The sequence below is a fragment of the Corvus moneduloides genome, chromosome 1 (assembly GCF_009650955.1).
Source record: "Corvus moneduloides isolate bCorMon1 chromosome 1, bCorMon1.pri, whole genome shotgun sequence".
NCBI classification, from domain to species: Eukaryota; Metazoa; Chordata; class Aves; order Passeriformes; family Corvidae; genus Corvus; species Corvus moneduloides.
The window spans coordinates 90,793,049-90,813,875 of NC_045476.1; the positions used below are offsets into that span (position 1 = coordinate 90,793,049).

The 20,827-nt window shown below is 41.4% G+C and overlaps 1 protein-coding gene across 4 annotated transcripts in view; it reads right to left on the reverse strand.

Moving 5' to 3' along the window:
- TENT4A (terminal nucleotidyltransferase 4A) overlaps nt 1-19,573 on the reverse strand; it is a 57,789-nt gene extending 38,216 nt beyond the window's left edge. For 2 of the 4 annotated variants that reach the window (XM_032118284.1, XM_032118275.1), the window contains exons 1-5: nt 18,365-19,573; nt 4,636-4,759; nt 3,130-3,176; nt 2,067-2,187; nt 437-544 (exon numbers count right to left, since the gene is read on the reverse strand). In XM_032118284.1, the coding sequence (XP_031974175.1) occupies nt 437-544; nt 2,067-2,187; nt 3,130-3,176; nt 4,636-4,759; nt 18,365-19,182 (1,218 nt within the window). In that variant the 5' untranslated portion in view covers nt 19,183-19,573. The remainder of the gene's footprint in view (nt 1-436; nt 545-2,066; nt 2,188-3,129; nt 3,177-4,635; nt 4,760-18,364) is intronic. The other 2 variants (XM_032118303.1, XM_032118292.1) reach the window with 2 other exon arrangements.
- Between the last annotated feature and the right edge of the window lie 1,254 nt (nt 19,574-20,827).

The window sequence follows — 20,827 nt, forward strand, 5'->3', positions numbered from 1 at the left end:
CTATACTCAAAGCTTTCACTCTAAATAGTACTTTTACTACAGAGCATAAAAGGAAACTTTTAAGTGTGTAGCTACACAAGAACTGGTTTTTGACAGTTTAGCAAGACAGTATTCATAATGCAGCATCACTTAAATTCAAGGTAAGCAAAACTTGAAAAGATACTTGCTTTAGAAGCAAAGTTGAGTACCTATCTGCAGATCTAGACATGACTGTAAGAAGTCCTTCCACAGTGTACAGGTTTATTCACTCAAACACCTAGCACTCAAAGGGAACACTGAATGGACACCAACAGATAATAAATTAAAACATCCATGTTTCATCAGTATTAATGAAAATAGTCTTCAGCAATAAATTTTCAAGCTGTGCCAAAAAAGGTTAGCTAAGCATCTAGCACATCCTTGGTAAGTAGCATAACATTCACTATATGGCTGATACCTTCATGTATTCCTTGATAAATCGAGCTGCCTTCACACCAGTCTCTACATTAAAACTGATGTCAACTTTCACTTCTGTCTCCTGGTCAGTGAGTTTTATTATTGGTACCTGAAAAGATTTAGACAAGATTATGAATCCCCAGAAATACAGCACTGGTGCTATTCCCTAGCTTACCCAAGACCCATGGATATTAGCAATCCAATGAATCCAACTACCAAGTCTGTCTGAGAGGAGGTAACAATCCTAACCTGACTGAGAAGTGAATGCTTTTTAGGGAGGTGATTCATGTACAACCACATTAACTTACCATTGCCCTGATACTCTCCCATAGCCATTAGCTATCTGCCTTCGTAGCTGCAATAGCAGTGTTTCATACAACAACTTAATTTACTTAATTTAATGACTTATTCCAGTTAATAGGAGATCTTCTAATCGCATAACCTGTGGGAACTGCATTCCTCTGACCCAGCACTGCACCATTCACTTGCTAAACTGACAGAAAACCAGCCTAGCAGAAAGCAACGCCTGTTGGTTTATCAAGATGACCTGGTTCAGTGCAGAGTCAAATGAAAGCCAAAAGAGATAAAGCAAAACAGCCGTAGCAGTATGGCAGGAATAAATTATTATAGAATGATGAATATATAGTTCAGCTTCACACCACTACCTGGAAGGCAATGCCCTACAAAATCATCTTACAATCATAACCTAAACTTCAGCTGATAACATTTATTTTTATATTGAACTCCTCATATTTTTAATCTGAAATGGAAAACCAAAAAAAACCAGAAGTATAGCATCATTTTATATCAACATCAGAAAAAAAAAAAAAAAAAAGGAAGGGGTAGTAGAATTGTAAGCCTAGCCTAGCACCATTTTCCATCATTAAATGGTAATACAGGTTCTGAAAATCCCTATAGTTCTCAGGTAAACCAAAGGCTACCAAAGCTACCGTTATGTACTGCTATTCTAATGAAAGCCACAGGAATATTATGAGCCTACAAGAGGAAGACTGTTTTGGGGACCACAAAACAGAAGTTTGGAATACTCACCTTAGTCCCCTGGAGAAAACATCACTTGCTCATTAACGTAACATTTGCATGCATTAAGTTTTTAACAGTCAACATGATTCAGGCTAACAAGACGGAAGAGATAGTACACATCAGAGTCACAAATGAAATAAAGCTCTCAAGTAGTGTCTTTTGGAAGGGAAAACCCAATGTTAGGTTTGGAACACTTCACTATGCCATCAGAAACAATACCACCTGAAAACCCTGTTGAAAGCTAGACAGCTCTAGTTACTGGTCCATGGCTAAGCCAATTCCTCTCAAAGGTCAGTGGAAAAACATAATGCAAATAGTTAACTTATTTGACTGGATATTTTGCAAATACTAACTTTCAGATCTTTATTGATAATGTAAGTATGAAGTATGGCCTTCGGCAAACACAGTACACAGAATTACCAATGTCAGTGTAAAAGAGCCCATACTATAGCCAAACACATATAGACTACTGAAATCTTGCACAGAGAGCTTAAGACAATATAATTTGCTTCATGAATTAAGAACACTATTTATCACCAACATCTTAAGAGGTCTCTTTTTCAGTTCAGTATTCCAAAGCTATTACTTACCGTAGCTTTGTCAAGTACTTTAATGGAATATGGCTCAGCAACACTGTGTTTTCTCAGTGCTTGCTCCAACAGCTGTAAAGGGGGTCGTTCCCATTTCCCAAAAACAACTAGATCAATATCACTAGACAAAAACAACACAGCACGAAATCCATTAAGTCTAAAGCATAATACACTACCAAAAAATATGGTAAAATTGGCATTCCACACATTACAAGTCGTACAAGGTGATCATTTTGCACTTTGCAATGTAGGTTCCCAGTAAGTTTCTTCTAGGAACATTAAGCAAGAGAGTCCATGGTGTTTTAGGACTCAAAGCAACATTCTAGTTTCCTGCTTCCAGTACTCTGATGAGTTCTTTGAGCTCTTTTCCCTCTTACCTTTCATGCTCCCTCTCCTCTGACTTCCACAGCCCAATTCCATGCCTCACCTATCTACTCACATTGACAGGCATTTTAATAATCCAAATAATTTTATCAGTGATTGGTATTCATAGAAATAAAATTTCCAGTGCTTTCCTAACGAAAATTTAATTGATGTAAAGACAACATAGTCTTTAAGACAGAGCTACACAGGTTTCCACATCCAATTGAAGCATTAAGTGATATAAAATGCCAAATTAAGTAAGACGTTTTGCTCTCCAAAAGGATGGGAATACAGCACTGTGATGGTTCTTTTGACTTTACAGAGTAACTCTGTGATAAAGGACACATTCTCAGTAATTCATCTTATTTAACAAAACACAATCTTTAAAAGGGAAATATTAAACTTTCAGTTTCACTGTATGTTTAAAAAAAAAAAAAAAGCTAAAGACTAACCCCAGGCACAAGGAAGAAAAGGTAATTCACCAAAGGGTCAATAAACAGAGCAGAGCAGTAAGATTATACATCAAATACATACTGCAAATCTTGAAGTTCAAAAGCTCTTCCCTTTGTACATGAAATATTAGATCAACGTTTTACTGAAAGTTTGACAGGTTTTCACATTCCAGTCTAAACTCTTCTTTGAAATTTACCATTTCTCTAAAAGAAGACAAACTTTTATATAAGAGTAAACTATTACTTACCTAGTTGGAAGATAAAGCCCTGTACTAAAGCTGCCAAATATCTGGACCTGAAAAGAACACAGCAGGAAAATATCTTACAATTATGAATGTTCACTTCCTTTTACTTTCACAAAACTTAATACTTTTCTTAACTTGTTAAGGATATAGCCAAGTAAAAAAGTTACTTTACCATATATTCTCTGCACAAACACACTCTTTCTTACAGATGCAACTTTAGAGGAAACTGGGCTTTTTTAACATTAAATAACTACCAATTCAGCTAGCAGAGAATAAATTTAAGCAATCTCTGTTCATTATTTATTTCCAGTTTGACAGAAATACAAGCTTCTATCAATTTCCTTCCCTTCTACTCCTTCCTTTCCTTACAGGACAGCTTCATTGAAATTGGAAGAGTTTAAGGGGAAAAGTTTTCCCTAATTTTTATGTTTAAAAAGCAGCAAGTACGTCTAAGCATACAATTCAGGTAAATATAAATACTCCAGATTTTACTGTTAAGAACAACTACAAAGTAGCAGCAGGTGTTTTTGTGTAGAAAAGAAGGCATGATGAAGATACACCCACAGGCCACACCAAATACGTTCAGCGAGCTTCCCATCTAAAGAATTGAGATGTTCTTCCCTCTCCGATACAGCAGAGCCCAATTTACAAGCTCACTTAGTTTTTTCCTGGGAAACACAGGGCCTTTTCAGAATTTATATTGATTTCCACAAGGTAGAAAAATCTCACTATGAAGGAAAAACATGGGTGAGGATGAAGCAGATGAGCTTTACAGTATTTTTAGCTCAGCGCTGTGGCCTGAGCCCTCACTCTCTGCCATGGAAGGCTATGAAATCACAGTGGTCTGAAACATTTTTCTCGTTGTTAATGACAATGCTGCAATCTGGTAATCACAAAGGTGATGCCAGAAATACAGTTCAAAATACATTCTTTTTGGATGAGCAGACATATTCATTGGGTAACAAAGTGTTAGAAATTACACCAGCTTAGATTGCAATGTATCTCAGGGAGTGCAATTTTCCCACTACAGTAGGGGTAGAGTAATTCCTTGAATGCCAAATTCATGAAGAATACAAAAAAAAAAAAAAAAAATCCGCATTTATTTGCTCTTTTGTAAAATATTTTGATTTACAAATATCCAGAGTCAGGACTCCTTGCAGAAATGGATACATAGGCATTTTAACATTCAAAATTAAATTATCCAGAGACAATCAGTTTAATAAGCTTTTACTTTAAGAAATGCACTACTAAAAGCTGACAATTCTTCACATTCCCAGTTCCCAAAATGAAAAAAATAGTCAGTTCATTAACACAAAATCTAGGTTTGAAATTTCCCCAGGTTTTAAAATAAATTTCCAAATACTGCAAGAGCTGTGATATTAAGTCGATTGCCTTAAACTTGAAGGGTTACCTGTTCGTTTCTAAAACAAAGAAAGATAATAGCAAGGTTAAGTGAACCAAGCTCCACAATTTCCTAGAGAAGCAAATCAAAACTTAAGTTACACTCACATCAGCAGTAGGCCAAAGATCTTTGATGACTGTTTCTATCCTTTTTACCACTTCTCTTCTCATAGCTGCTTCTTCAGGACGAGGGGACATGAAGTCATAGAAGTCAATTATTTCTTCATGTAGTCTAATGGAGAAAGTAGGATCAGTTATAGTGACAACTTATCTATTACAATAAATTTTACAAGAAACAGGCCATAGGCTCTATTTAATATCATCCTTTAACCAAAGATCGCAGAACATTAGCTCTAGTAGACATTTACTAAATTTCTTATTGGCTCAGTGAAGGCCAAATTCAATTCTTAATGATTATTTTCTTTAAAAAACAAAGCTGAGTCTGAAAAACTACATAATGATGCAAATGTGAAGCAGCACAAGACCAACTAAAGTCTTCAAGCAGGTTTATTCTTCCAGCATGTGTATTCTGTGTATGTGGCAGTTTACACAGACTACAAACAGGACACTGGCATTAATGGGTTTTTGCAGAGGACAATAAAAAGGACATTTGAGTATTTCTTGATGTAAAAATGTCCACTTTGACAAATGGAGATTCCTTTGACATTCGAGCCCTTCATTAGCCATTCATTCATATAGTGAGTGACCTTCCAACTGAAGTCAAAGTGAGAAATGTCAAATATATTCTCAAGTGTAAAGTATTTTTATACCAGTGTTACATGAGGAGTCCTGACACTGGAACCTTATACACCTATTAAGACATTGTGTTTCACATCTACCAATACTATAGAACTCTTACTGCCAAATTTGAGATTTCAGGTGAATGTCACGTTTGCCCTCAACAGAAAAACATCAAGCAATGCCAAACAAAAAACGCAAATAACTACTGCTGTGACATTTTTCCAAAACATCTTTTTGATGTTGACATATTTCTAAGATTTCTGACTAACTCACAAAACAGATCTAGTCAACATCGTAGTGAAATCCAAATAGTGACCTAAACTCAAAAAATCAATCTATAGTTTATATACTTAGACTTCCAAAATGAAAATTTAATACATCTCTAGAAGAACTCAACTCTTCATCTGAGACTTTTGCAATTCATTTTACTAGGTAATTCCCCTGCTAGCAGGCAACTTCCAGGAGACCACATGCCTAATTTTTAAGTGTCAGTATTCCTTTCCATACTCAAAGAGATTTTAGCAGCAAAGCACAAAGATGCCTCCAAAAAGCATACATATTTTGAATTACCGTTTGCCCTCTCTCTTACCTTAAACTAAGCCTGGACCCACAACTGAACATTTAACTACGCAGCAGATCTAACTAACATTTCAATTTGCTGATGAATCTACCGATTCCAAAATTTTAGAGCAAGACAGAAAATACAAACTAGCTCTCATTTTGTTTTGTTTATAGAAAGTATGCTTTTTTCTACCTTTCCAAGACAAAATGACCAACGAATAAAACACTTGAATACACCTAACAGCAATGGGGACAAACTAAAGACTGTCTGTTCTTCTGCCTATAATAATCTACTGTAGGCAAATACAGGGTGAAAGCAAGAAAAGGCAGGAAAAGCAAAGAGGCAGCCAGCCTTCCAAGCCCCCAGTAATTTCATCTGGCATTTTTTCAGGTCTTTTAGTCCATTTCTGCTTTGTTATTCATGGCATTCCATGAGAATTTAAGTATGCATCAGAATAAAGAGTGCTTTATTTTAAACTGCTGCATGGTAATGATGCTATCTGATGTTTTTTCTTGGGGCAAAAAAAAAGTTGTTACTGGCAGTTCATCTCAAAATGTAAGATTTCTCAGGCTCTCAATTCATATCCATTTGTCTCTACCAGCAGTAGTTTCCCAAGCTACCAATCCTCATGGGTTTCTGTCCCCTTCCACAGGAGCAATTCCAAAGTTTGATCACTGCTAACCTTCTTTGGCTTGTTTTTAATTTGCACCATGTTTTCTGACAGGTGGGCAGAAACACACACAGAGTCAACATGTAATTCTGCCATTCAGTCCAGGACACACACCTGTTTCCATTTTATTGTCCCTACACTTGTGAGTATTGCTGCTACTTGAGGGTATCTGAGCACACAGCTGCTCTTTAAAAGAGACCATTATGAAGGAGCTTCAATGTGTTTTCTGAACAAAATCACCAACATAAAGCCCACCCACCAGGTATATTCAGACTGAATTATTTTTCTTCAGTCATGATTCTATATTTACTAGAATTTAATTTTACCAGCAGTTTTATAATCTAATGAACAATGAACTCCCACTGCGTCTGTCTGCAGTGAGCTCTAGCTTTCTATTATCCTTTCTATCCTTTTCTCACCCATTTCTTCCCTCCAGGTATTTATGAATACATCGAGCAACAGTCTTGAATAATTCTATTTGTAACCTTCCCTTATTATAAATAATTTATTCTTTCCTTTGGTTATTTCTAAGCAGCTAACCCAGCAACCCTGTAAATGTTTGGTTTTTACAGAGTCTTCAGAAAGAATCTCAAACATTCTTCTAAAAAAAATTCAGCAGTTGTGTTATCAAACTGAACACAGGAATATGGATTAAGAATGAATCCTTCAAGAAAATGAGCCCTGTGAGATACAACTACCTTTATCAAAACATGCACTTAGACCCTTTCTTTATGTTTGCTCATGCAAGAAATGTTGTTTTCTTATAGTATCAGCCCCATCCAACCACTCCAGGTGATCAAGACATTCCTGGAAAAAATGCATTTACAGTAGCCATCCTGTATTAGGGAAGGAGGAGAATAAAAGGGGTCTCTGTCCCCATACGCATCACAACCTCTACCATACACAGCACAGCCTTTCAAAAGCAGCCTCAGTGCATCAGTAAGCTCAGAAAAAGAGCCAACACACAAGTACCGTCACTTTGATACCCTACTGAGCTTCTCTTCAGATGATTAACACCATCACAACTGTTAACCACATCATGAAAGACTCAGAAGAATATCACTCATCACTAGTCTACACCTCCTTCCCTGATCTGCTTTTCAATATGAAGACAGGTTCATATTTTCTACTTTGCTCTGGCAAGGCAGTACTTGGTTTAATGCTTCGATCTGCACAGGACAACAGCAAAGGTCTGGATATCAAAGCTCATTTAGAGTTCAAGCCATACTCATGGCTAATTCTTCTGAAATTCTCTGGCATATATGACAAGACTTGGACGTACAACAGGTGTCATTCTGCTGACTGGATTTACTCTTACTGAAGTAAGAGAAAATTACTCCAGACTCTTACTGAAATTTAAAATTGCAGTTGCCTGGAGTCAAAGAAAAGTTCTGCTGAGAAGTCTCATAAGCCCTTCTCTGACAGAAAGCAATTAGTTCACTTAGCTCTTGCTACATGATCTGTCTTCCCTCAGGTGCCCTTTCATGTCTCTCTGTGAGCCCTACTGATTCTGGCACATTCCTTGCTTTCGATGTGCAAGACTTTCGGGTCTTACTGCATTTAGCAAACCGGTTCTCAACCCTCTGTCTTAACAGACTTCTATTTTGTTTGTTCTTTCCAGTTTTCCTTAACTCAACAGTTTCTACTTCTTAGAGATCATCTTCTTGGTCTATGTCCTTCTGGGTAAGAACCAGTGCTATACTCACAGTCAGCATATGACAACACAACCACTGTAGCATTTTACCTTTTGGGTTTCACCCTGAAGCAGCTTCTCAAAACAGAGATGCTTTTTTAAAATTTAATGTTACAGTGGTTTGCATTTTTTTAAACATCTTTGCTCAGATAAGGTTACTGGAACAGTCACAAAAACCCAGCTCTTATACATATAAAATAAGATCCTGCATGCTATTCAGGACTAATCCCAGAGTAACTTCTCTACTAGCTGAAGGAATAATGTGGCATCTGAAAAAAATAGATAACAGTGGACTATTCAGCCAGCCAATACAGGGATAGTTTTTATTTAAGTATTTTGTCCATGTAGCCTCTATGATTTTCATAAGCACTTCTTAAGTCAGGACTGCGACAGTATTTTAACCATTAGTAAGACAATTTCCATTTGCAGCACATGATGTACATGCAGATACAAGTTAACATCCTAACTTTTTTTTTATAGAACTTCCTTCAACATATGGACAAGTCAATCTTCTCAATTCCCTTCAGGCTTCTTCAAGAATTTGGACTCCCAGCAGCATCCCAGCACCTAACTATCTCCTGTAACATTTTAAGATGCCTATTGTATTACTTTGCTAGCAAATGTAGGCCTTTCAATCAACTTTTTCACAAGACAGTTTTGCTGTATTTACAGAAATCCTGGGAAAGAAACTTGTTGGTAAGCTGTAACTGTACTCTTACCTAATACAAGATGGCAAAGATTAGAATACAGGGATGCAGAAGAGAGGCTACTTGTACTTGCTATATTATTCAGGTTGCTAATTTTAACAGCCTGGAGGAACCTACCATTCACTGATGTTATTACTGCTAAGCACAGCAAGCATCTGCTGCTTACGGGCTGAACTATGCAACAGAATTAACATCTTCTGTTTATCAAAAAATTACCCCTCTTACTGTTTTCGGAAAGGCAGACATACTTCTAGTCTAGGTTAAAATAACACTCAAGTGACATTCTCAGACTTTTGCAATGTTTTTAGTTAAAGGTAGGTTTCTAAGAAAGGAGATCATCCACTTTACTCATTTACTGCAAATATTATTATACACAAGATTAACTTATTACTTCAAGGGCTAACTTCAACGCAGTGAAAAGAAATTCTCAAACATCATCAACAAATTAGAAGGTAAATGAAAAGCTACAGAGACTTTGTTCCCTCAAGTAAGCATTCGGTTCCTTTTCAACATGACTACACTACTAAGCACATTAATTTATTCTAAAGGAACAGACAGAAACATGATTGCATCTTTTATGTGGAACAACTAATGCTTTTTGAAAGCATATTCTTTATTTACTAGAACATTTTTCTAACTGAAGTCTAACACATCATCCAAGAATCCTTATAAAAGGAAAGAATAGATGCCACAGTTAAAGCATGGGGGTCTAACACTAGGGGTGTGTAGAAAAGGGAGGTAAAGAAATGGAGAGGTATAGGCAGCATCTCAAAAGAATCTCTGCTGAAATAAAGGTTACAAGTCATAGAATACATTCCTTCAATGAAGCATGAACTCCAAAACACGTGTGAGGACTTCTCTGTTTCGAGATGAAAAGCACAGCAGTCACTGCACGTATCTTGGAAATCTGTTGAACTGTACCTTCACCTACAACTAGGGCGAAGCACAATTGCATTATCATGGAAATGCAGGTGAAATCTCACACTACAACAATCAAATGCATTCAGTAGTTTAAATCCATCTTAAAGTTTAAAACTAACTAAGGAACGCAGTTCAGTGAAATAAAGGAGAATATATAAACATATATGTGAAAGCAACAATACATTCTGAGACAGACTTTTCCCAGTATGATCTAAGATTAAGACATCTGCAAAAGAGACTAAAATATAATTATGACCAAGAAGAGATGGACTACAACTCTTCTCTTCCCATTCCCCCTCACAACACCCATCAGATGCCTTTACCTTTGCATACTAGTCCTCCTCTACACCAGTAAGGCTCACGCAGTACTACTCTATGCCCTATGCAATGCTCTAAGCTTACAGATGAGAAAAACTATGAAAACACAGTGCTACACTCTCAGACTGCACTGCTGCACCAAATCAGTCTCATACTACTACATTATTCAGACAGCAATTATCTTCATCACTGTAATTGTACAGAAGGCAGCAAACTACAAAGACTGGCAGAATAAAAAAAAAGCTGAACTATATAGAACTTATGAATCAGAGCTGTGAAATGTTTTACAGGCAGGCACCCTAAATACACACTCAAGTAAGGATTGAGCTTACTTTGCAAGTTAGCTACAAAGGAGAGAACGGCAGAAAGAAGTACTTCTCTTCTCATCCACAGAACAAAGAGTAGTTTATAAAATGTATTGTACCTTTTCCTCAAGAGATTACATTGTCCTTATTTCCTCTCTAAGCTTTCTCTTTCCCCACAGTCATGCAAGTCAGAGCCTATCCTGACTTTAGACCAAGTTTCTTGCTATTAGATTTTACCTCTTAGGAACACCTTGACAGCTGATGCACTCAGGAAAGTAAGTTTGTTGGATTGATTCACACTGCAAATTTCCAGATGCAAGTAACAGAATTTGTCTGCATTTTGAAAAAGAATCAGAAACTAATCTATTTTTGCAAAGTACATCAATCCAGTAAAACTCAACCAATTACCTTATTAATGGCTGGATGTACTTTGAAAAAGCTGCATCATAAAAAAATTTTTAAATAACCAGATGTACATCTCCAATCTAATACATGGCAAAGCAGATCCGCTACATAAGCTTCTGAAGTACACTACTCCTGACTTGGACTGATGGACTTCCCTACACCACCAAGAAGCATCACAATTATTTTGTTGCACCAGGGAAGGAGAATTCCATATGTTAAACCTTGGGACTGAATCAGCAAGTTTGCTATGCCAATAAATAGATCCACTAAATCCCAAAATTCCTGCCTTAATACCATTCTTTTCCAAATGCCCAAAGATAGCAAGCGATTAACATCCCAGACAAGTCATTGCAACAGCAGAAACATACTAGTGATGAGAGACTAATTATGCCCATGTAGATCAGGTATTCATTACACCAGGTCAGCCACTGAAACATTAAAGAGAAGCAACTCTTGACATAATCCTGAGCAGCAGACTAATTCAAAATGCACCCATCAAAGCACTACTGGCAGCAAACCCTTCACATTCGCAGTCAGCATCTCTGCAAGGCAAAAAAAACCTAGAAAAGTCTTTTCTGGATTTAAGTACTGCTGCAGTTTGCCATATAAGAGAGGAAGCTCCTTTAAAATCGTCACCAAAAGAACAATGTGTTACAGAGAGTTTTAAAGGTATCACACTGGTTGTTCAGCATGCATCACTTAATCAGGTTTTAGGGGGGAAAAAAGAGCTTTTACTACCTTGTCATAGGATTCCATCAGAAGATGTGTTCAGAAACCCTGAAGTCATGTACAAAGCAGGAAAAGAGGATTGGAAGATTAAGGATATCAAAAACGATTATGAGGAACAACTTAACGAGATGCAAAGCTATGACTGAGAAAGGCTAAACTAGTTCAAGAGCCCAAAAACCTGCTTCTGTTAAGTGCATTAACTGATCAGTACAGAGAAAGTTAGGGGATTCCAACGCATCATACGTAGAGATGCTAGTATTTTACTTTTTTTAATTCCTCAGAGACTTCCCTGATCCACAACTACAAAGGAAGAACTTGTCCTAAACTTTTTAATAGAAAATACTTCACAGCAAAACCTATTCCTGGTAATTCAGTATTCACCCAAAGTCACACTCACTTGATACTGCATTTGTACCAGAACAGTAAGTAATCTTTCTTTTTTTGATTTAAAAGGATTAGCTTTGTCATTCAAAATATTCAAAGTAGCCTAAAGTGCTACAAACGCACAATACAAATGCAACAAATTAATAGCTATAACTGTATCAAGATGCTAACATAACTATCATAAATGGAAGTAGTGTCTTAAAAAAACCCCAAACATTCAGAGCTGCTTGGAAGAATCAGAGAACCACAAAGGAAAATCTGTTATTTTCTTGGATTTCCAAATGGCAATTGACAATGGCCCCACACATCCTTACACAGGCTTATGAAGAAACTAAGCTGACATGGCATGAGGGGCAAGACCCTTCACATAGATAAAGAATTGTTTTAAAAAGGAAACAAGCAGCTGGAACTCTTAGTTTCCATATAAAAGGAAGATCACTAGTGAAGCCTCAAAGCACAAAAACGTCAGGCAAGTCCCAGGTTAGTAATGAGGAGACAAAATATAAGATAGAACAAGATAGCCCAAGATGCAGGAATATTGTGACACTATCACACACAGGTCTGGTTCATGTGAGTTCCAAAGATAAAACAGGACTGCAAAGCATACAAAGAAGACAAACATCTAGCGGCAGGAAACAGTTTCAATACAAGGAATGATTAAACAGACTAGAAAACAACTGTCAGGTGATTCAACCTTTCCTCCCCTCCTTTTTCAAGTCCCCTGCAAAAAAGCACTCATGGTCTGCCTCTGTAATACACAGACCTGAAACTGGCAGCCTCTACAACCCTAGTGACAGCCTCAGGATAAAAAAAAATAAAAATAAAGATCTTTACATAATGCATGGCTTTACTGAGGAACATCTTCCCACAGGTCATTGCTGATCCCAGACCATAAAAGATCAAGACAAGTTCATACACAAAATCTACAATAAGCCTAAAAATGCTCTGCCTATAGCCCAGGTAATCCAAGAACCACAGATAATTTCAAGCTGGGAGATGCTTTCAGGGAATATCACCACAAGCCCACATTGATATATTCTTTTCCCAGTATTTGGCACTGGCCTCTAACAGTCTCCCCTAGTACAGCTGTTGATGTTCTTAGTGCCAACTGTCTCTACCGCCAAAGCCTAACAACTGGCAAAACCACCACAAAGCTGATGCCAGGATTAAACTGCTCCAAACATGGCCCATTCTCCTTCACACACAGATGTGAGCACCTGTCATGTGAGCACCAAGGCCTTCTCATGTTTTACTACTTCAGCTCAGCCTTTCTGACCTCTAGTACCTCTAGTGACTCTGGAGGCTACTGCTGCCAAAACATTCCTTTCATTCCACTCCCCACAGCATCAGTCTCTAACGATACACTGGGTACCCACTTCGCACGGAAACTTTGTGGTTTACCAAGGCAACTTACTTGACCACAGGAAAAAAAAAAAAAAAGAGATGTTCTGTTCTTTTGACAATTCATCCAGCAGCCATCCTGGAACTTTCCTTTGTACCAACCTTCAGGCATGAAAACTATCCATCTAACTACATCCTGATGCTCTCTCCAGAAATTTACTATGACTAACAGGTAACTACTTCCACGCTTCTCCTTGCATACACTCCAGCATATATACTGCCTAGTTCTACCCTGACCCTACAGCCAAGCAAAACAAGAATTGAGTGTACAATGCCAGCACTACCTGCCTCCTGCATTACTACCTCCACTAAAGGTGTCCACCTAGCACCACACATAGCAGACACCAAGGACTGGACAGCAGTGTGGATGAAGCACAGCCCACTGTGTTTGTTCTTTACTAGAAGGTGTTGGAGCAAGGCAGCACTGTTAAGTACAGAGAGGAGTTAAGAATAATCACCCTTGGGAGGCCCCTAAAGCCCTTACAAGAGCTGGACATTTCACTGCAGACAGTAAAGGCTCCAGAGCACCTCCAAAGTCTATACTCTTTCAGCTCAAAGTAGAAGAAAAAAAAAAAATTGCAGAAGAGGCTGACAATGTGGCATCCCCACACATTAATATGTATCTGATGGCTCTGACAGCAGTATAATAATAAGCAAGGGTTGACAAACATGCAACTGAAGCTATGCAGAGTCCTGGATGCAATGGATTTTTAACAGTGCATTGCACTAAACTGTAATTAAATTTATCTTAGTCAAAGTTCTGAAATATATCAAAAATGCAAAAAAAACCCTGTACAACTGGAATTAGAAACACTGCATACAGGTGAAGAAATAAAGACAGCCTAATACAGGCTTAGCATACAGGAGCACCACCACATCCCTGGACATCACTTTCTGTTTACACTATCATTCAGCTGCAAACTGGTGAACACTGAAGCAAGTCTTCTGGGGAAGCACTGTCATAAGCTTACCTTGCTTCTGAGAACTCTCCCCAAGGACCTGCTGCGGTCATCAGGGAATGCTGCCCTGAACCCTCCTTCAGCCCAAGGAAATGCAGAGGTCTTGGTGCTCTTGTACTCTATGGCGGAACTTGTGCGTCATTATCAAGAGAGACTTAAAGAAAACAGCTATATAGGGGAAAAATTGAGCACAGGAAGTCGTCAGACACTATGCAACACTAATTAGTCCAGGCAGAGCCCCATTCCAATGTATCATAACAGTTCTGGTATCCAAACTAATCCTCAACAAGCCAGTTCTGTTATTTCTGCACAGCACTGTAATGTGCAAAGCAGATATGCCAGGTATTTCAGCACTAAGCTCATTCAACATCTACAGTTACACTGAACCTAGTTGAAAGTATTAAGCAGAACAGACTCATACTGTTAAAAATGCTTTAATTCTTTACTTACTTTGTTAAATTTATATTAAGAAGCAAAATTATTAAATCCAGTATGATTTTATACTATTCACAAGCTAGGAGCTACATCTTCAGAGAAAGCACTCTATTAGCTGTGCACCCAAACAAAAGCTATAGAGCCCTTAGCAAAACGTTTAGAATAGCTTGATGCCATATTTTGAAATAGTATTTGAGCATTTTTAAACTCTCTGGATGCTTAAACTACTCAGATATATTTAAGATACTGACTTTACAAAAACAGAAGGTATTTGCTGAACAAAGAATGCACACACTAAGAGGATAGATGCAGTTTTAAACGACACGAGAGGATACTTCACAGTACCAAGAAATAAGTTCTGAACATCAGTCACAACAGTTTGAATTAACCTCATAATATTAAAGGACAGTTCTCTGCCTTGCATCTGAAACCAATCATTTTGTCATCTGTAGTCCTAAACTAAACGCAGACATATAGGAATTTACACTGCTGCTATATTAATCACTCTGTTGAAGCACTGGAATAAATATGGCTTCAATCTCTTCACTCCCTACCTTCCAAAATTCTGTAAAAGCGTAACATGGGACAATCTAGGGCATCCAAAAGCACAGCTTTAGGATGAAATCTAATCAAGCACAGCTATTCACTCTTGTGTTTTATGAGAAAAATTTCCTTTACGAAGGTTGTCATGCTATCAAAGTGGTGAAAGCATGAGTCCACTGGAAAAAGAAGGAATGCTGTATATAAAGCAGAGGAAAACACAGCTTTTATAACATACAGTATTCCTAAACATCACTGCACCTACCATCACAAAGCCACGGACTATGAGCAGTGTGAATAAAACAACGACTTGCAGTGCTACAGACCATCCTCAGCTCTGAATGAGAAAGCAGAGAGAGCACAGTACTGTTTCAAAGCACGCAGGCAAATCATCAGAAGTACTACTGCAGCCTGGGAGAGCACTAACAGAGATTACCCTTCTTACCGTGTTACCAAAAGACAATACAGTAACACTGTGAGCCACTGCATATCACTTGGAAATTTCAGCATGTTGCAGAAAAACATTCTTTTAGGAACGATATTCACAGCAGAGTAAGCTCTACCATTCATGTACAGGGTAAGCATAAGAGCATCTATGATCAAGTACTTCTTCCAATAATCTATGTCCAAACCAGACTGCAGCTGAAGATTTTCAGGATCACATTTTTCAACAGTTGCATATACCAGTACAGCAACACTGACGATGCTCTGTCAACAGATGATGAGTTATCGAAGTGATACTTCAGGACCAGGCTGACAGTTCCAGGGAACAGCAGGCAACTAAAGGAACATAAGGGATCCACAAGAAACTCCTGTAGGGATCTGTCCCCATCCCAGCCTTTTCAGTGCATTTTTATTTGATTTGACAAATAACACACCAGCCAGGCTGAAAAAGTTAAGCTCACCACTAAACAGGAATTACTGCAGAAGACAGATACCTAAATCCACTCCATCAGTGACAGTATTCTTATTTCAACCACACAAGCACTTCATAAAAAATCACTAACACTAAACAGAACACTGTTTAAGAATACACACTTGTCCAAGATTCACCTTGGGTAACAGAACTCAAACTTTAAAGCAGAAACTGCTTGTCATATTTAGGTCTATGGTTTCAAGCTTCATGCTCTCCTTCAGCACTAGTTAGTTCCCTGCTACTTTAAGGAATGCTCTGGAACTACAGGATCACACATGCTACTGGTATCCCACTCCCAGAATCAGGTCCTGCTTTTGTAACAGAGATCCTTGACAGAAGATCAGGAAACACAGCTTCCACTTCCAAAGATATTTAGCAAAAAACTTGCCATTAACACATCAGCAAAAGAACTACCTACATTATGAACTGAACAGTGCAACTGAATCTCAGCTAAACAATTGTGTAGAGATTTTCGATAAACTCGTACTTCAAGCGTGACATAGCCACTATTAAAGGAAAGCCAAAAGAAAACAGAAGAACAAAAGGTGAAAAAATAAAGATATGTGAAAGGCATAGATGGTGCTGCCTAACAGCTACAGAACAGAACTCACAGTGCCTGGATTTGAGTCACGGGTTTGCCATAGACCTGCTGGGTGAACTCAGGCTGCTCCACCTGCCTGGAGATCTGCCTCACTTACACTGACTTGACTTAGATTAAAAAGTTAACTCAGTGCTCTACCACGTCTCTATGAAAGTAAAACAAGAACTTCACACTATTTTAAAGATACTATTGGAACTTCAGACATACAGATTTCTTAGTATAAGACTCAAAGCTCCTAGCGCAAGATGCCTCTTAAAGATTCAAATTCTAGCTTCCTGTAAGAGATTTGAATTTTCAGTGTCAGTCTGGAATTAAAAAGCAGTAGTTCGAAGTCTTGTCCTCCCCCTCTTGAGATTATGGTTTACAAAAAGAGAACTTTAAAAATATCTTTTAATACTTCTTAATAACTTTTAACATACTCAGCACCTGACACAAAAAGATACAACACCTACACAAAAGATAAAAGGAAGACACAGTCCTTAAGTTAAATCTCTCACTTAAAAATCCCCAGCTCATACCCTGTTATCTTTAGCTATTTACCCTCTACAAATACGCTGTGCCTTTACTCCACAGGCATCCAAAGGTCTTGATGTTAGGATGTTCCAAGAAACTATTTTTGAAGTGACATCAGAAATCTGCCACAGTCAGTCAATGTAGCTAGCACTTTTTCCAATAACAAAATAACCTTAACTTTAGAAAGTAACATTTCCCCTTGACTGAATGAAATTTGACAGGTGAAATATAGCAATCTCTAAGAGCATCCCAGACATGCTTTGTTCAATTTCAGTCCCTTCTCCATGCCAATCAGATCAAACTGAATACTCGGCCTTACTAACTACCCATTTATATGAGAAAGGTATGGTTTACAAGATAGGGTAAGATTCATAAAAATGTTCTCTTCAAAAAGACAAGATTTCTGCACAGGTATTGGCTGGCACAACCTATCTTAGAGCTAAAACACACTTGAGAGAAATGTTCTAAGACCACACTGACTTTCACGCCCATCTCAGAGAGAACTCGGCACCTCCCTTTCAAGAGATGTTCCTAACACTCCCGAAGCCAACCAGCTTGCTGCAACCTAAGCAGAGGCATTTAAAAACTAGCACAAGGGTTCTGACTGAGTTCCTCTGAATGGAAGCCTTCCACTTCCCCCTTACAATCTGAACTGACACCTGGTAGCTCTGGCAAGCATCCTCCACCATCCTTGCTTTAATTATTGTAGGTGACCTCTGATCATGGTCTGACAACTTCACCTCTCAGCCTACTACAAGGTAAGGCCTAACCCCCCCGTACCTAAGGGTTCCCTGTCCCTGCGTGAATCGCTGCTTCGGCCAGGAGCCACCCAGCCGGCACAGACCAAGGTGATTTACAAAAGGGCACGAGTTAGTGCCCTGCCATCCCTACCATCGGCCTCCCTGCCGCGGCCGGCTCCAGAGGAGTTCGTGTGACCCCAACCCACCGCCCCCCCGCCCGGAGGGGCCGCAGGAGAGGCGGCCGAGGCCCCCCTTCCCTCGGGGGCTGCAGCAGCCCCCGGGCCCCCGGCTGCTCACCCCTGCACGCCCGGGCTGTATTTCCTGGTCTTCCAGGGGGTGCCGGGGCTCTGCAGCGCTGGCTGAGGCGGCTGCCGCTGCTGGTGGGGGGAGTTGTTGACGGCGACGCCGCGGCTGCCGGAGAGCAGGTAATTCATCCCATAGGTGCTGGCTTTATTCTCCCGTTTCCTGCGGCCCGGGTGGTACTGGTGCTGCTGGGGAGACGCCGGGGGCGGGTGCGGGCTGCGCGCCGGGTGCGGCGGCTGGTGGTGCCCATTCACAGCGTTCACTTTGTTCTCGTGGAAGTTAAAAAACTCCCCGGGTCCGGCCCCGCTGCCCAGCAGCCCGGGAGGAGCCACCGCCACCGCCCGGGGGCCGCCGGAGGAAGAGGAGGAGCCGCCACCTCCGCCGCCGCTGCACGATCCCGAGGAGGAGAAGCCGGGGCTCTCGGTGCCGGACTCCACCGACGAGCAGGAGGACGAGGAAGACACGGAAGGCGACTTCTGCAGCCGCCGCCCTCCCTCGCCGCCGCCGTTCACCGCCGCGGGGCCGGCGGAGACAGCGGGAACCAGTCCGGTCAACAGGGCCGGCGGGGAAGGCGAAGGCGAAGGCGGTGAGGAAGAGGAGCAGCAGGCGCCGGGCGCCCCGAGCCGCACGCAGCCGTGCCCGCGGGGCGGAGAGGCAGCAGAGTCCAGCGCCGGGGAGTTGAGGCAGAGGTAGTGCGGGAAGCTGGCGCCGCCCCGGCCCCCCACGCCCTGCGAGGTCTCCCAGATCTGCATCCACAGCGCATTCGCGGGTCCTTTCTGCTCAGGCTGGATCCAGGCCACGCGGGGATCCATCCACGCCCGCCCGCCGCCGCCGTCCCTCACTGCCCGGCCAGAGCTCCGCGCCGCCGCCCGCTCACCGCCCGCTCCCTCGCTCGCTCGGCCCGGCAGCGGCGCTAGGAGCGGCCCGGCACCAGCGGCATGTGTCGCGGGGAGGAGGGAGCGACGGAGGGCGGCAGGGCGGCCGGAGACAGAGCCGGGCGAGGCGAGCGCGGCTCGGCAGGAAGCGGAGGCGGCGCAAACTGTACCCGGCGCTGCCCGGAGCGCTCCGCTCGCCGTTCCAATGTGGCGTGTCCCCCTCGCCAGGGCCAGAACCGGCACTGCGCATGTTCCGCAGATTTTAAACCTTCACCGGAGACGGCCGCCCTGGCAACCGCACATGCGCGGGAAGCGGGAGGGAGAAGGGAGCTGGGAATGCTCCCCCGCCTCGGCGCTCGCCCGCCTGCGCCGGCGCGGAGCGGGGCGGCCGTGCCTCACGCCCGGCGGCGGGCGGGGCGAGCCGGAGCGCGGTGCCGGCGGCTCTGTCACTCCCAGAGTCGCAGGATTGGTCAAGCGGGGCGGGACCACAGTGGTCCAGCCTCCCTGCTCAAGCAGAGTCATCCCAGAGCACGTGGCACGCGATTGCATCCGGACAGTTCTTGACTATCTCCGGTGAGGGAGACTCGACAACCTCTCTGGGCAACCTGTTCCAGAGTGTAGTCACTCCCACAGGAAAGAAGCTCTTCCTCATGTTTAGGCGGAACTTCCTTTGCATCAATTGCTGCCCTTTCCTTCTTATTCTATTGCTTGGCATCACCGAGAAGAGCCTGGCTCCATCTTCTTGACACCTTTCCTTCAGATAGTTACAGACACTGATGAGGTTCCCTCTCACTTGTCTTCCCTTCATCTCCGTGAGCAGCTGGCGCAACTGAGGCCCTGCCTCTGTGTTGGTTTCTCACAAACACTGCGTTGTCTGACCCCTCCATGCCACAGCTCATCCCCTTGAAGAAGAGTAGCCCACTTCCCACAAAATAAAAGGGTGGATTTTGAGGACTAATTCAGAGAAGAAGCAAGTGCAGGCAGACCTCCTTTGGGGAGGCTGAGCAGCGGAAAGTGTGGGGCTGAGCAGGGCCACTCATTCCCTGGGGGAAAGGGGAGGCGCAGCTGATGCGTCCAGACAGCACCATGCAGTTCATAACCAAGGGAAGGCTCTCCTTGGATTGATAGTGCCAAGATAGCACCATAAAGCACATTTCCACTGGGTACTTCAGTTTTTATTGGGCTTGAGTCTCAGGGACACAGTGCCTGTTCCAAGGGGTGTCTATAATGGATGGGTTTTGTGTGCAGTGATCACTAGGTAAAATGCATACTGCTATTGGAGTGGGATCAGACACACACACCATGATCTAAAGATGGGGTTTAACAGCCAGCCCCCCAGAATCATGTCCATAATGGTTCTCTTTCTAATCTAAGGCCAGTGATTTGGCCTTTTCCTTGAGCAGCTTCAGCATGCATATGGATAAAGTGTCTTCTCCTGAGGTAGCCCCAGAAGCTCCAGCAGTCCAGGACTCCCCAGACTGTTCAACAGAGCCCTTAAGGTAACTTCAGAATAGCACAGAGAAGAGTTGTACGTGCATGAAGACAAATACTATCAGGGAATCCGAGTTAGAAGAGCCCTCCA